Below are 15453 nucleotides of genomic sequence, written 5' to 3' on the forward strand. Positions count from 1 at the left end.
GACTGAACACAGACAGGTCCTTAGAGCCATTCGTTGGGAGAGGCCTAACAGAGGGTGGGTAAAGCTAAATACAGACGAGTCATCTTTAGGGAATCCAGGACCGGCAGGGTGTGGTGGGATTCTTCATGATGATAATGGAGATTGGTTGCTTGGGTTCTCTAGGAAAATCAGGATTACCACGAGTTCTGTGGTAGAATTATGGGTTGTGAGGGAGGGACTATCCCTCTACTTGCATAGAAACTTCCTTGATGTAGTGTTAGAGTTGGATGCTAAAAGTATCTTTGATGTGCTTACCATCCCGAACCAGTCTAACAATATCATATCTGCCATTCTTAATGACTGCAGGCAGATGATGGTCCAAGTTCCTCAGCTCAGAGTTAGGCACTGCTACAAAGAGGTGAACCGTTGCGCAGACAAGCTAGCCTGAATGGGAGAGCAGCAGCTTGTAGACTTCTATTTATGTGAAGATTCCCCTCAGGAACTTCAGTCTAATTTAGAATTTGATAATTCCGGATTGTATGTTAACAGGCGTTGCCCTTAGACTTTGTCTTTTGTTTAGTTTAATGAATTTCCTTTTTCACCCAAAAAAAAAAAAAAAGAGTTCAATGGCTTTTTCGTTAAAAAAGAAAATTGTGGGAAAAAACTGTGAGCATATTAGTTGAAAAAAGTGGTTATATTTGGTAACCGTTGTTATTTTCTATTTTCAAAAACTTTTTTTGAGGAATATAAAGAAAAAAAAAACAATTTTCTTGTATTTTTGAAATTAAAAACATGTTTGATTAGTTGAAATTAAAAAAAAAAAATTTTGAAGAAAAAAATAGAAAATACTAAAATATGTTATTGTTAGGATTTGAACTCTAATGCTAACTTATTAAAAGAGACAGATTCATTAAATTAAATGCATATTTTTATTGACTTTTGAAAATTAGAAACTAAAAGCAGTTGTAAGGACACGATTCGTAACGAACCACAACAGTGTTGGGCTCGCTCGTAAAAAGGCTCAAACAATATCATTTGTAGAGCATGGGTTTGAAAGGCTAGGCCTTGGTCACCAGGCGGTGGGTTTTTCGCGATATCCGTACATGATTAAGTCATCTTCGCCCCTGGAGTCTTTCTCCTGGAGGCGGGCTGGGAGGCTCTGGTTTTTGGCCATTTTTCCCAGCCTCCTTTTTGCACACTAACTTTTACATTATATAGTCCTTCTTGGTTGATCCTGGCCCTCCACTTGTTGGTCAGGCAGGTGCTCACTTTTGTACTTGTCCCATCAGCTGTCCCCTCTTACTTTCTGTTAGTTGCGAGGATCAAAGTTACACCGTCCAAGCGTCTTTTCTCATTAACATGATTAGGACGTTGGTTGGTGCATTTAATGCGGAGGGGACGTATTTTTCTTGAACCTATTTTGTACCGTACCTCCATGTGGGCCCTATTCCACGCACATCCCCTTCAGGGGACTATTTGGGGATGGCCTTCACTAAGACGTTACGCTTCTCATCAAAGTCTTGGAGTGCCGAGGATAGGGTCGTCCTCAGCTGTTCCCCTTAACCCCTCGGCCTTTGATCATTCGTCCTCGGCACACTACCTCCTCGGCACGAGCCCTGAGCCCGGATAGAGCGTGGGCCGGATCGTAAGCTCCCCGGCCCTACAATAGCCCCTCAAAATCCTGCTATTCGACTCCTTGGACGGATAGGACGGTTTTGATGACATCATATATCTGCCAATGCCTGTCCATCCTTGTCACCTGTCGGTTCCCGAGGCTTTTTATCTGCCCTAGATACGTTCCTAGAGCCCTTTGGAAGGCGAAACGTGGCCTCATTAAATACGGGCGGCTTTGTGTCTCCCACGTTCTACGGCACGATGAAAATCGAACGGTTGTGATCCCTTGGTCTTTATGGGCGGGAAAATTTATGCAGTTACCCTAGAAAGTATAAGAGATTTTTTGGAACGAATCTGCCTCTTCAGTTTTACACTTAAGAGTTCTAACGCGTACATTCTGGGTTCATCTGAATTTTCGTCCAAATTCGAGTCTATCTCCAGCACAAAAAACCTATCCGAAGCGCTTTTCCTCTTTTATGTAAGTTCCCTACCTAGAGCCCAGGTTTCTTTAAAGTAATTGGTTTCCGCATAGGCTCGAGTCCGAGGACCATGCAATGCCTTGGTTCTGTCCAAAACTCAGTTTTCTCATCTAAGTAGTTGGTTTCCCCATAGGTTTGAGTCCGAGGACCATACAATACCTTGGTTCTGTCCAAAACTCAGTTTTCTCATCTAAGTAGTTGGTTTCCCCATAGGTTTGAGTCCGAGGACCATACAATACCTTGATTCTGTCCAAAACTCAGTTTTCTCATCTAAGTAGTTGGTTTCCCCATAGGTTTGAGTCCGAGGACCATACAATACCTTGGTTCTGTCCAAAACTCAGTTTTCTCATCTAAGTTGTTGATTTCCCCATAGGCTTGAGTCCGAGGACCATACAATACCTTGGTTCTGTCAAAAACTCAGTTTTCTTATCTAAGTAGTTGGTTTCCCCATAAGCTTGAGTCCGAGGACCATACAATACTTTGGTTCTGTCCAAAACTCAGTTTTCTCATCTAAGTAGTTGGTTTCCCCATAGGTTTGAGTCCGAGGACCATGCAATATCTTGGTTCTGTCCAAAACTCAGTTTTCTCATCTAAGTAGTTGGTTTCCCTATAGGCTCGAGTCCGAGGACCATACAATACCTTGGTTCTGTCCAAAACTCAGTTTTCTCATCTAAGTAGTTGGTTTCCCCATAGGTTTGAGTCCGAGAACCATACAATACCTTGGTTCTGTCCAAAACTACCTTGGTTCTGTCCAAAACTCAGTTTTCTCATCTAAGTAGTTGGTTTCCCCATAAGTTTGAGTCCGAGGACCATACAATACCTTGGTTCTATCCAAAACTCAGTTTTCTCATCTAAGTAGTTGGTTTCCCCATAGCCTTGAGTCCGAGGACCATGCAATACCTTGGTTCTGTCCAAAACTCAGTTTTCTCATCTAAGTAGTTGGTTTCCCCATAGGTTGGAGTCCGAGGACCATGCAATACCTTGGTTCTGTCCAAAACTCAGTTTTCTCATCTAAGTAGTTGGTTTCCCCATAGGCTCGAGTCCGAGGACCATGCAATGCCATAGTTCTGTCCAAAACTCAGTTTTCTCATCTAAGTAGTTGGTTTACAATACCTTGGTTCTGTCCAAAACTCAGTTTTCTCATCTAAGTAGTTGGTTTCCCCATAGGCTTGAGTCCGAGGACCATGCAATGCCTTGGTTCTGTCCAAAACTCAGTTTTCACATCTAAGTAGTTGGTTTCCCCATAGGCTTGAGTCCGAGGACCATACAATACCTTGGTTCTGTCCAAAACTCAGTTTTCTCATCTAAGTAGTTGGTTTCCCCATAGGCTTGAGTCCGAGGACCATGCAATGTCTTGGTTCTGTCTAAAACTCAGTTTTCACATCTAAGTAGTTGGTTTCCCCATAGGCTTGAGTTCGAGGACCATACAATACCTTGGTTCTGTCCAAAACTCGGTTTTTTTGGCGTGGGACCTTGGCTTTAGGGGAATTAGCTCCTCGGCCAAGCCCCTAGAACCATCCATGCGATTGACGCTACCAAGCGTAGCCCCTAGTCAGGAATCATAGCCCCTAGCGGAACTTAACACTAGAACTCTATAACCAGCTGTTAGAAATGACAAAGGAACTCTCTCGACCTACCGCCTATGCCAACACACAAGCCCTTCCCACAGACGGCGCCAATTGTAAGGACACGATTCGTAACAAACCACAACAGTGTTGGGCTCGCTCGTAAAAAGGCCCAAACAATATCATTTGTAGAGCATGGGTTTGAAAGGTTAGGCCTTGGTCACCAGGCGGTGGGTTTTTCGCGATATCCGTACATGATTAAGTCGTCTTCGCCCCTGGAGTCTTTCTCCTGGAGGCGGGCTGGGAGGCTCTGGTTTTTGGCCATTTTTCCCAGCCTCCTTTTTGCACACTAACTTTTACATTATATAGTCCTTCTTGGTTGATCCTGACCCTCCACTTGTTGGTCAGGCAGGTGCTCACTTCTGTACTTATCCCATCAGCTGTCTCCTCTTACTTTCTGTTAGTTGCGAGGATCAAAGTTACACCGTCCAAGCGTCTTTTTTCATTAACATGATCAGGACGTTGGCTGGTGCATTTAATGCGGAGGGGACGTATTTTTCTTGAACCTATTTTGTACCGTACCTCCATGTGGGCCCTATTCCACTCACATCCCCTTCAGGGGACTATTTGGGGATGACCTTCACTATGAAGTTGCGCTTCTCATCAAAGTCTTGGAGTGCCGAGGATAGGGTCGTCCTCAGCTGTTCCCCTTAACCCCTCGGCCTTTGATCATTCGTCCTCGGCACACTACCTCCTCGGCATGAGCCCTGAGCCCGGATAGAGCGTGGGCCGGATCGTAAGCTCCCCGGCCCTACAGCAGTCTTTTGCATGTTTCCAGTTTTTTCACAAATTGAGTTTTGAGAACAATTTTTATTTTCTATCCATTTTGGGTTGCCAAACAAGTTTTTTAATTTCAAAAATAGAAAATTGTTTTTAAAAACAGAAAATAAGGGGAAAAAAAATAGTTACCAAACATATTCGTAGTTTTTTTTCATATGTAAGAGTCAAATGTCAAATAGGGCACCCAATATTCTTTTTTTCACATGAATAAGCCATGTTATATTGTTTTTATAGCCAAATTTCACTTATAATTCTCACATAATTAGTTTTAGTGATTTGATAAATGTTAATTACAACTTATGTCACTTATGTTAAACTCATAAAATGGTTAAATTATAATAATTAAATCCATATATATTAACCATTTGGGCATCTAAAACACTAAAACCCTAGAACTTAACTCGAAAACAATATCAAATTATGATGTTATATTATTTCCAAATTTTATTACAATAAACTCATTTTTTAAACTATTTAATGGCTTAGGATTTGATCTTATTGGGTTTTACTTCGAATTAGTTTACTTCAAATCAATTCACTTTGATCTAACTTACTTTGAATAATTGTGCTTCGAGTTAGTTTGTTTATTGATAATTCACTTCGAATAAGTGACACCGGAAATAACACGGACTTATGAATTAGAACTTAATTTCTAAGGAATTGTAATCACTTTAATTGGTTTTTCATATTCCTTTGTAACCTGCATTGCAATAAAAAGTCATCTTAATTGGGGCATTTCTAACCCCAAACCCTATTCTATGATGTCAGATTCCACTTTGAGTTGGGTTTTCACGTTAAGTTTCATTTGAAGTAACTTGTAAACATTAATAAAGACCAAGCTTTATTAAAAATTGGTTTCTGCTGACACTTTTCTATAGGTTATATATGCAATCAGTAAGAAGGTGTGCCATTAAAAGGTTAGTACTTCTTGCAGCAAATTTATCACACTTTTGCATCTAATTCTAAATGCAAGTTTGTGGCTCCACATTCATCTACCAAAGTAAACCCACCTCTCGATGCCCATAATTCACTTATAAAACTCGTGACAGAACCAATTGATCTAGAGAAATTCCTTAGTCAATTACCTTCACTATCTAAAAGGAGGCCTCCTTCCCCTGCTAGCCTAAGGTTACAGAATGAGGAGTCGTCTGTATTGAGTTTTTTTTTTTATGTATGAAAAATAAGTTTGTAGATTAAATAGTAAATAACATTTTATTGAAATGAAATTTAGCCGAGCTTAGTAACGTGAGCTTACTAGCTTGTAACCGAGTTGACGCATTAAAGTGATTGAATGTACGTTATGATTTTTTTTTTTTTTTTTAATTTTATGAAATGTATGTTGTGATTGGCTAGGGTGGAATCCATGCGGTTATGCACTCTTCCATTTTCTAAAAGATCCTGGCTTTCGTGCTTAATTTGGTGGGATGTGGTTAGTTTAGATTTGTCCACCATGGAGTCAACTTTAGTGTGCTCCTTTTCCCTTGGGATTTAATAATTTCATATAAAAACACAGTCATAATAATTATTTATTAGTAATTATCTTTATCATAATGATATATTTAAGAGTTATATATAAAAACACAATCATAATAAGTTCCCATTAATAATCATCATAATTATTATATTTCATATTTCATATACAAACACAAATAAAATAAATGTCTCCTAATAACTATTATAATTATCAAATTTAATGTTTAAATACAAAATAAAAGAGAGAGAAACTTTTTTTAAAATTTTTTATAGAATTTTCTTGTGTTCAGCACATGTTGTTGACTAGTATAATAAAGTTTGAAGAAAAGTTCTTTGAACCAACTTCATGGTGATTTAAATGAACATTTACATATACTTTTAATTAAATGACTTACTATATATTAATGTGATTTAATACACTATTTAATAATATATATAATTAAAATACATATGAATAATCTTATAAATTAAGAATTAAATCACATAATAAGTTGGAGGAATCTCCTTTCAATCCAATTTAAAGGCAGGTTTTATCCAATAAAAAATTACAACTATTTACCCCAGTATAGTTATAGCAAAAACTGTTTGTTGATTGGCTCTTTGATTTGGGTTCCTCATAAATTAAACAATGACCTCAAATCTGCACTACACAACACAAAATCCCTACACAATTAACTACATGCAAGGATATAAATCCTATACAACTTTAATTCAAAAATGGCTTGATGACATTTCTTAGTCAATCTCATGAAAGAGAACCTGAATATTTCAATCTCATTTTTCCCGCTTGTTGCAATTTGTTAGGGGAAAAAAAAAGTCAGACTAGAGAGAGTAGGGTTTTTTTTTTTTTACTAGAGAGTTTACCTAGATAATATATTTTCATGAACATATGCTTTAAATAATCCTAAAATAAATGATTTATACATGAAAAAAAAAAAAAAAAAAAGTGAATAATAGAAGAAAAAAATGTGACATTAATAATTATACTTTTTTTTGCTTGATTTTCCTTTAAATGAGTGTTTGTACAGTTTTTTTTTTTTTTTAATTTAATATGAAAGGGGTCATCAATACTTATATGTATTTTCTTTTTAACATATGCTTTAAATACTTCTACAATTAATGAGTTATACATGACACAAAAGTGAATATTAGAAGGAATGAGAAATTAACATTTTAGATGAGTTTTTTTTACAATTTTTTAAAATAAGAAGGAGGGCCAATAAGTACTTTTCTTTTAAAAACATTATTAATAAATATAAGGGAGACTGGGAGAGGATTTTAAAAAGCCAGCAATGAGAAAAGGGTTTGAACTTTTAAACTTTGAAAGCGTACTATTTTTTACATGCAAGACTTCAACTAACCCGATTCTAAAAGAAAACTTAGCCCCAAAAAATAATTTTAAAAAGAAAAAATTGCATGAATGTGAAAGCATTAATTAGCTTCAACCTCCCTTTTAGATGGGTATGTCATATATGGGAAATTATTGTGTACTCCCAAAGTACTATAAATGTATAATCCCTCCTCTTACATGAATGATAGGTCCCACTAATTAAATTCGTGGTGGGACCCATCATTTATGTGAGAGATGAGACTATGCATTTATAGTACTCGGGAAGTACCTAATAATTTTCCATCATATACTATGTATTATGTATATATATGGCAAGTATCTTTTTAGATTACTCCGTGTAATGGATGCAACTTATTTTTTTCTTATGATTATAAAACCATTAAGTCTTCACCTTAATTTCTCAAAACAAGTTTAGAGAAAAGTCCATTCATTGAGAGAAAGAGAGAAAGAGATGGGAGGGTCTAGACTAATAAAGCCTGTAGTAGCTTTCTTAATCGTTTTCGTTGTATGCTTGCTGTTTTATCGATCTTCTTTATCAACGGGAGTGACAGGAAAAAAATGGCTTCTCAATTTTCGATCTGTAAGAATCTTTTCTTCTTACTCTTTATTTATAGGGTTTTTAGTATTTCTTTAATTGTAAGTCATTTCTTGGAACCTTATTCTGGGTATTGAACATTTGATTTTAGTATATATTTATGTAATATTTTTCTTGTTTTTAACTCTTATATTTATTTATGTTATTTCTATGATTTTGAGTATAATTGTACCTTTGTTTTGGGTTTTAATGTTTATATCCAAACCCTGTATATATACACCCATTGTTCTACCCAAACATATGCTAGAGAACTCCACACTCAACAGTTGGGTTTTCTGAGTTTGATAAATACTATGTTCTTATTAGTTAACCGAAATCGCATGATAAAGGACATGTCTTCGAAATATAACCCAAGCAAGGCTTCATAAATACAATAAAAAAAAAAAAAAAAATTAACCAAAGAAAATCAGTTGATCAAGAAGAAGTTGGATTCTCTAGAACTACACCATGCCCAAGTATAAACAGATTATGAAAGATCTGTAGATAAATGTAGGGGTGTGCACTATGCAATCAATTCATTAAATCTACCAAAACTAACTCAATCCAATTCAGCCTAGTGAGTTCATTGGATTGGTTGTGGGTTAGCCCGAACTCACCTATGCGCACCCCTAGATAAATGGTTACATGTTATTTATCCTTGTAATAATTTTTTTTTTTAATTCTTGATATTTGCAATTTGGTAGATTATATTTTAGGGCAAAACTTAGATACAGTACCTCAGGTACAATTCCTTAAGTATCCCTCTTAAATTTTAGATATCTGTCCATTTTAAACATCTCTCCAAACAACATTAAAATCCTCTCTATCTATTTACTTTTTTATTTTTTATTTTTTCTTCCTATCTCACAAAAACTGAAAAACCCAATGACCAGATTTCTTCGGACTTCTCACACCCAATCTGAAGAAAAACTTCTTCAGCAAAATCCATAATCCATAGGTTGTTTTCGAAATTATGAAACACATTGACTTCAATTTTCATTTAAAATGGATTTATTGGTTGGAGAGATGAACTTTGTTGTACAAAAACTTCCAAGACCTTGAATGCCTAATTCTCTCTTTGGACCGACAATTTCAACACTAGAAGCTCCCATTGATGCCAAAAGAGAAACTATCACAAAAATTGTATTACCACCTCTCATGGATGTCTTTCACTATTATATTTGCTGATTGAGATTGCTGTAAGAAATGAAGGAATTGCTGATGTAGTCAACGAGTTGGAAGGCCTGGTAGATTTCGCTTGCAATGGCCCAGATCTGAAGCCATTGGGTTTTTTGAGAAAGAGAGAGAGAGAGAACTAAAGCAAGCCAGAGACTGAGAAAAATAGGAAAAAAATGTCTTTAACGCCGTTTGGAGAGATGTTTAAAATGGATAAATGTCTAAAATTTAAGAAGGGTATCTAAAGAACTGCACCTAAGATACTGTATCTAAAATTTGCCCTTTACTTTATTAATGAGATTGGATGACCTGGTTGGATACTTGGATGTTGCATAGATTTGAGTTTGTGGAAACTGTGGGCTGAACTCAAAGTTGGAAGTAGACAATTGTGTGTTTATGCTTTAATTGACGCATTTTATGTTTTGATGCTAGATGAAGAAATGATAAATTTATATTATATATATTGATGGAATCTTGATGCTTTATTTTGATCATCAATGAAGATTGGCTTGAAATGCTGAAATGTAATGTATTTGAACATGTCAAATACTGATTGGTTGATAATATTTTGCATATAAATCTAATTTAAATATTTATAATCAATAGTTGTATAATTGAATACATCATAATAATTACGGAGAAAAAGAAAATTAGTCAACATATTTTTCATTCTTTACCAATAACGAATATCATGCTTGATGCACTTTATCCTCTTGTATCATGTTATCCCACTATTCAATCACATCACTCTCGACTCTCCACTCTCCAAAGAAAGGACTTAAACCCCTGTGAAAGGAAATTCCAAAAATTACGACAAAATAATAATAATAATAAATTAATTTATATATTGTCTCCTACGTCAATATGATAGATTGATAGGCAAATAAATTAATAAGCATAAAATTTCTTACTTTGATGGTGAAAAAATAAATTCATTTTATTTAGTGGAGTTTCAGTTAACTTAATTGATAAAATCTCTTATATTTTTAATGGTAAGAAATGAAATTCACTTCATTTTTCTAATTTTGGCTTTGAAATTTAGCCAAAAGATGACATTTATCCTTCTTATGTTTGATAGTGTCTACTTTTGTTACTAGAACTCAGAATCCAATGATTTGTCGCAAGTGCTGAGGAGTGCATCCACGGAAGCTAGAACAGTCATACTGACCATTCTTGATGAAACATTGGCAAGCCCAGGCTCTGTTCTTGATCTCTTCCTAGAGAGCTTTCGAATTGGACAAAAGACTCAACAGTTCTTGAATCACATAGTTGTTGTTGCTGTGGATAATCAAGCATATCAATATTGCATTTCTATACATCCCCATTGCTTCCAATTTACATCAGTTACATCCAAACTTGCAAAAAGAAAGGGATCCACAAGCCCAGATCACCTTACGCTAAAAATAATGAGATTTGACCTTTTCCTTGAAGTGGTTAAACTAGGTTACAATTTCGCTTTCACGGTATTTTGTTTTTTTTCGGTTCTAGTAATTAAGAGGATGGTTATGATCATTATTTAATGTTGATAATTCCATATATATGCACGTTAATTTTTGGTTGCAGGAAGCAGATGTCATGTGGCTTAGGAATCCATTTGAACATTTCGACAATGTTAAAACAATAACACTTGCCTGTGGTTCCAATCCACAAGGGGGTAACAGTACCATGATAGATAAGGGACTCTTCTTCATGAAAGCTGATGAAATATCCTTTGAATTCTTAAAAATTTTGCGTTTTGAGAGGGTTCTATTCCCCAACTATCTAGACAATTCGATTTGTGAGATGGTAACTCACAAGCTTAAAGGGTACAGTGTTAAACATCTGGACATAACTTATTTTGGTGGATTTTGTGAGCCAAGTAAAAATGTGAGCAAGGTTTATACTATGCAATCAACCTGCTGCGACAATGTAAAGAGTAAAGTCCATGACCTCAGGCTTGTTCTTGATGACTGGATCAACTTCACAGCACAAGTGTCAACTAATGCTAGTACGGGGACGACCCCTTTTACATGGAGAGCTCCGAAGAAATGCGTGGGATAAAAAAAAAATGCTTATGTCAAAATTTAGTCCCATGAAGTTGCCTCGTAGATAGCAAAGTAAAATGGAGAGGGTCTTATTCCGTTTGCTTGTAACATTAATCACGAAGTCAACTTGAAAGGAAAAATTTTTACTAAAAGGACTTTGCACCGTGTAAAACTGTATATATTGGATTATTTGTGGCATCCCAAATAAGATCATAACTATTTATATATAGGTAGGGAAGTTTTGTTCTGGAACTCCAAACAGGTAGCTTCCAATATCTACTTAGTGATCATGAGTACTATTGCCTTTCATTTTGGAAGTTTGTCTAGATCACAAATTTCTCCTTAAGGCTAAGTTGCAGACCTTATTAATTTATGATTTTTGTTTTTGTTTTTTGTCCACATTTTTATTTATAAGATAAGATGGTGTTGTACTCACATGAAAGCAGCACTTAGAGTTCTTCAATATATAAAAGGAAAACCAGGTCAAGGGATTTATTTCTCAGCAAAGTCAGATTTGTAGCTCAAAGCATTCTGTGATGCAAATTGGGCAGGATGCCCAGCTGATACTAGAAAATCTCTAACTGGGTATTGTGTTCTTGGAAAATTCCTTGATATCTTGGAGGCCTGAGAAACAACCTTGTACAAAACATTCAGGTATGTTTGAATAGGTGACAAATTAATCAATTATGCCTGCTTTAGCAATCCATCCTTAGCAATTAGATTTGTGTGAGCAGTGAAAAATTACAACTATTTACCCCAAATAGGCATAGTACGTTTATCACAATCCAAAAACTACTTATTGATTGCTTCTTTGATTTGGGTTCCTCATAAATTAAGCGATAACTTCAAATCTACATTACACAACACAAAATCTTTACACCATTAACTAGATGCAAAGATATTAATCTTTTTTTCAAATACAACTTATTCAAACAATCTTATGTTCAATGTCATTAGTATGTCTCTCATGAAGAGAACCTGTATTTAAATCTCATTTTTCCCACTCCTTGCAACTTTTTTATTTTTTTATTATAATTCAATAGTTAAGGAAGGAGAGATTTAAACCCTGAAAGTTTTCATTAAAAACATCAGGAGATCCAACCAGTTGAGCTACAAAGCTATTGACACCACTCCTTAAAATTTTATGGGAAAAATAAAGGTCTAGCTAATTAAAGATAATGCTTCTCTTTTTTTGGAGTTTAGAGCCTTATTTTCCAACTCATTATGTGGCATTTTATAATGCTATCAATGTTTATTATTTAAATAAGTCTCATAAATTATTAAAAAATTCATATGGCTAAAACCACATATTATAAGTTGGAGCAAGATAGCTTAAAACTAGTTTGGAGTTAAACTTTTTCCTTTCTTAACGCAAGAGTGAGTAAGACTTCATCAGTTCAACTATACCTACCCTATAAAAAAGAGAAAAATATTTGACTCTAAGCATGTTGAGAGTTTTGGACTCCAACCACCAATAGGAGGATAACATGTATTCTGTCATGTACAATGCACATGATTCACTTAGTTTGTTGAGTTAATTGAGTCATGTGCATTCCGCGTGACAAGAATGAATATCATATTTTTATTGGTGGTTGGAGTTTAATGTTTCAAATATATTTAGAGCCAAACTTTATTAATATATATATATATATATATATATAGAGAGAGAGAGAGAGAGAGAGAGAGAGAGAGAGAGAGAGAGAGAGAGAGAGAGAGAGAGAGAGAGAGAGAGAGAGAGAGAGAGATGGTTTTAAGTTACATATGGTGTAACTTTAAAGAGTTACACATTTTTTATACCATTGGATTTAAGTAGATCCAACGGTCATTAATACTAATATTCTAATTGATCTTGTGGGGTAGAAAAATTTAAATAAGGCACTTGTGCCACGTGTCATATCCATTGCCAAGTTGAGGCGGCCACACGCTCGGACAATAAGGCCACATCAGTGGCACATTACCAGAGGAGGTCCTACTATTGAGAAAAAGCTTCAAAACGGGGCTAGCCCTGACATGACTGAAGGGTTGGTGGCTGCCCCACATTTAATGCATTCCACCAAACCCTATGGCTGCATTTATGTAGAGAATACCTCTGAACAATGTTGTCATGGCCGCCGCAACTTGGGAATGTATCTAATGGGACAAGTACTCAAGTGGTGTACTGGATAATCAACAAATAGATGGCTAAGATTGCCTGAAGGGAGCTATATAATATGAGAGACCCTCCAAAGGCCGGGGGAAAAAATCTGTAGTGAAAACATTGTAGTATTAAGAAAAGTAACTTTAATCAAAGCTAAAAGAAATATATTCCAGAACTACTCCCCTTGGACATTGCCGAGGAAGAATTTCTGTGTGTCACATTTGTCTATTTATTGCTTTTCCTTATTCTCTTACCATCCTTAGCCCATTAAAGGCGTTGTCCATTTCATTGAAATCTAGTTTTTCAATCCACTCTCTACAAATTTATTATACTGGGCTCTTTGGGCCTTAATCCATTCATCTTTTGAACCTAAGAGCTACAGCCCGCCCCTACAGATCTCATTTATTATCCCTTATTTTATACATTTCATACTTACTTCTAAACCCAAAAAAATTTATATGTTCTCTCTCCACTACATGTTTCTCTCTCTTTCTCTTTGCACGGCTTTTCCTTTATCTCCTCCACGGCCAGATCACCGGTAGCAAAAAAAAAAAAAAAAAAAAAAAAAAAGCCACAGCCTGCCATACTTTGTTGAATAACACAAATATTGCTGCCGTGTTGTTCTGATCTCCATGTTTTTGGTCCTTGGTTCTCTTCGATTCTAAGAGATTGAATTTAACCATACTTTTAAAATTATAATAGGTTATGTGCTGTTTTTATTTTATTTTATGAACGGTTGTGTGTTGTTTTTGAACTTAATTGTCTTGAATCCTATACATGAGAAATGTAACAAAATTTTCATTTGGAGACTATATAGCAAAATTTTAATTGAATGATAAATGTAAAAAATATATAATATTTATTTGACCTGCTCATTTTTTACACTCACAATAGTCATGTGATTTCCTTCCTACCCTACCTCAAAAAAAGCCAAACCTGCTTTCAAATTGTCTTTCCATTATTTCCCCTGAGCATTGTCCAATGACGTAAGAGTAACTGGATCATCAACTTTTAGATGGAATTTCCACAACTTAGGTCTTAGCAATAATTACTGCATAAGGATAATGGCTAGGAGGACGATTGAAAGCCATTATGGCCTTGCTTCTTAAAATTTTGAGTTTTGTTGTTTCTATCTTTGTATTATGTATAGTTGTAATTTATTGGCTTTTCACATGGAGATTGTGCATTTGAACAAGCCTTATCAAATCCATGTTCAAATTAGATTGAAATTAAATCGTATTCCTTTTCACTGCCAATTTGAACTCCTCCCCTTTCCCTTCCCTTTTCTCTTAAGCATCAAACCGCATTGATTTAATTTGGTTAGAAACGTGGAGATAGAGAACAACACAGCAGCAATATTTGTGTTATTCAACAAAGTACGGTAGGCTGTGGTTTTTTTTTTTATTGCTGGCGGTGACCTGGCCTTGGAGGAGATAGAGGAAGAGCTGTGCAAAGAGAGAGAGACGTGCAATGGAGAGAGAACGTTTGAATTTTTTTGGGTGTAGAAATAAGTATGGGATATATGTATTAAATAGGGATAATAAATGAGATCAATCAAATTATTAGTATTAATGATGGTCTTTTTTTGATTGTTGGATCTACTTAAATCTAATGGTTTAAAAAAAATATAAATATATATATATATATATATATATATATATATATATATATATATCTCAAGTGCATGGATGAGAAAGCATTTACTTCAACTTGCCTTTTAGATTGTACATAAATGGCATGTATCCTTTCAAATTATTCTTTCTCCTTTTGTAATGGATGCGATTCATTTCTTCCTTATGAATGTATATACCATAAAGGTTCCACCTTTCTCACAACAGGTTTAGAGAAAAGTCCATTCATTGAGAGAGATGGGAGCGTTGAGACTGATAAAGCCTGTAGTAGCATTCTTAATCGTTTTCGTTGTAAGCTGGTTGTTCTATAGACCTTCTATACCAACAGGAGTGACAGGAAATAAAAGGCTTCTCAATTTTCAATATGTAAGAATCTTTTCTTCTTAATCTTTATTTATAAGGTTTTAGTATTACTTTAATTGTAAGTCTTATCTTGGAACATATTTCTGGGTGTTGAACATATGATTTTTTAGTATATTTAAATGATTTCGAGAATTATTATACCTTTGTTTTGGGTGTTTATTGTTTATGTCCAAACCTGTATATACACCCCTCTTCCTTTTCGACCCAAACATATGCTAGAGAAGCTCCTGACTCAACAGTTGGGTCT

General features: G+C 35.3%; 1 protein-coding gene across 1 annotated transcript; it reads left to right on the plus strand.

Moving 5' to 3' along the window:
• The first annotated feature begins 7723 nt into the window (after positions 1-7723).
• Positions 7724-11273, plus strand: LOC126707037 (uncharacterized protein At4g15970-like). The gene is made up of 3 exons (XM_050406628.1): positions 7724-7881; positions 10149-10514; positions 10615-11273. Exons 1-3 carry the CDS (start codon positions 7753-7755, stop codon positions 11089-11091), a joined length of 972 nt encoding a protein of 323 aa, XP_050262585.1. The 5' UTR covers positions 7724-7752; the 3' UTR covers positions 11092-11273.
• The last annotated feature ends 4180 nt before the right edge of the window (positions 11274-15453 follow it).

Source organism: Quercus robur, chromosome 2 (genome assembly GCF_932294415.1).
Source record: "Quercus robur chromosome 2, dhQueRobu3.1, whole genome shotgun sequence".
NCBI classification, from domain to species: Eukaryota; Viridiplantae; Streptophyta; class Magnoliopsida; order Fagales; family Fagaceae; genus Quercus; species Quercus robur.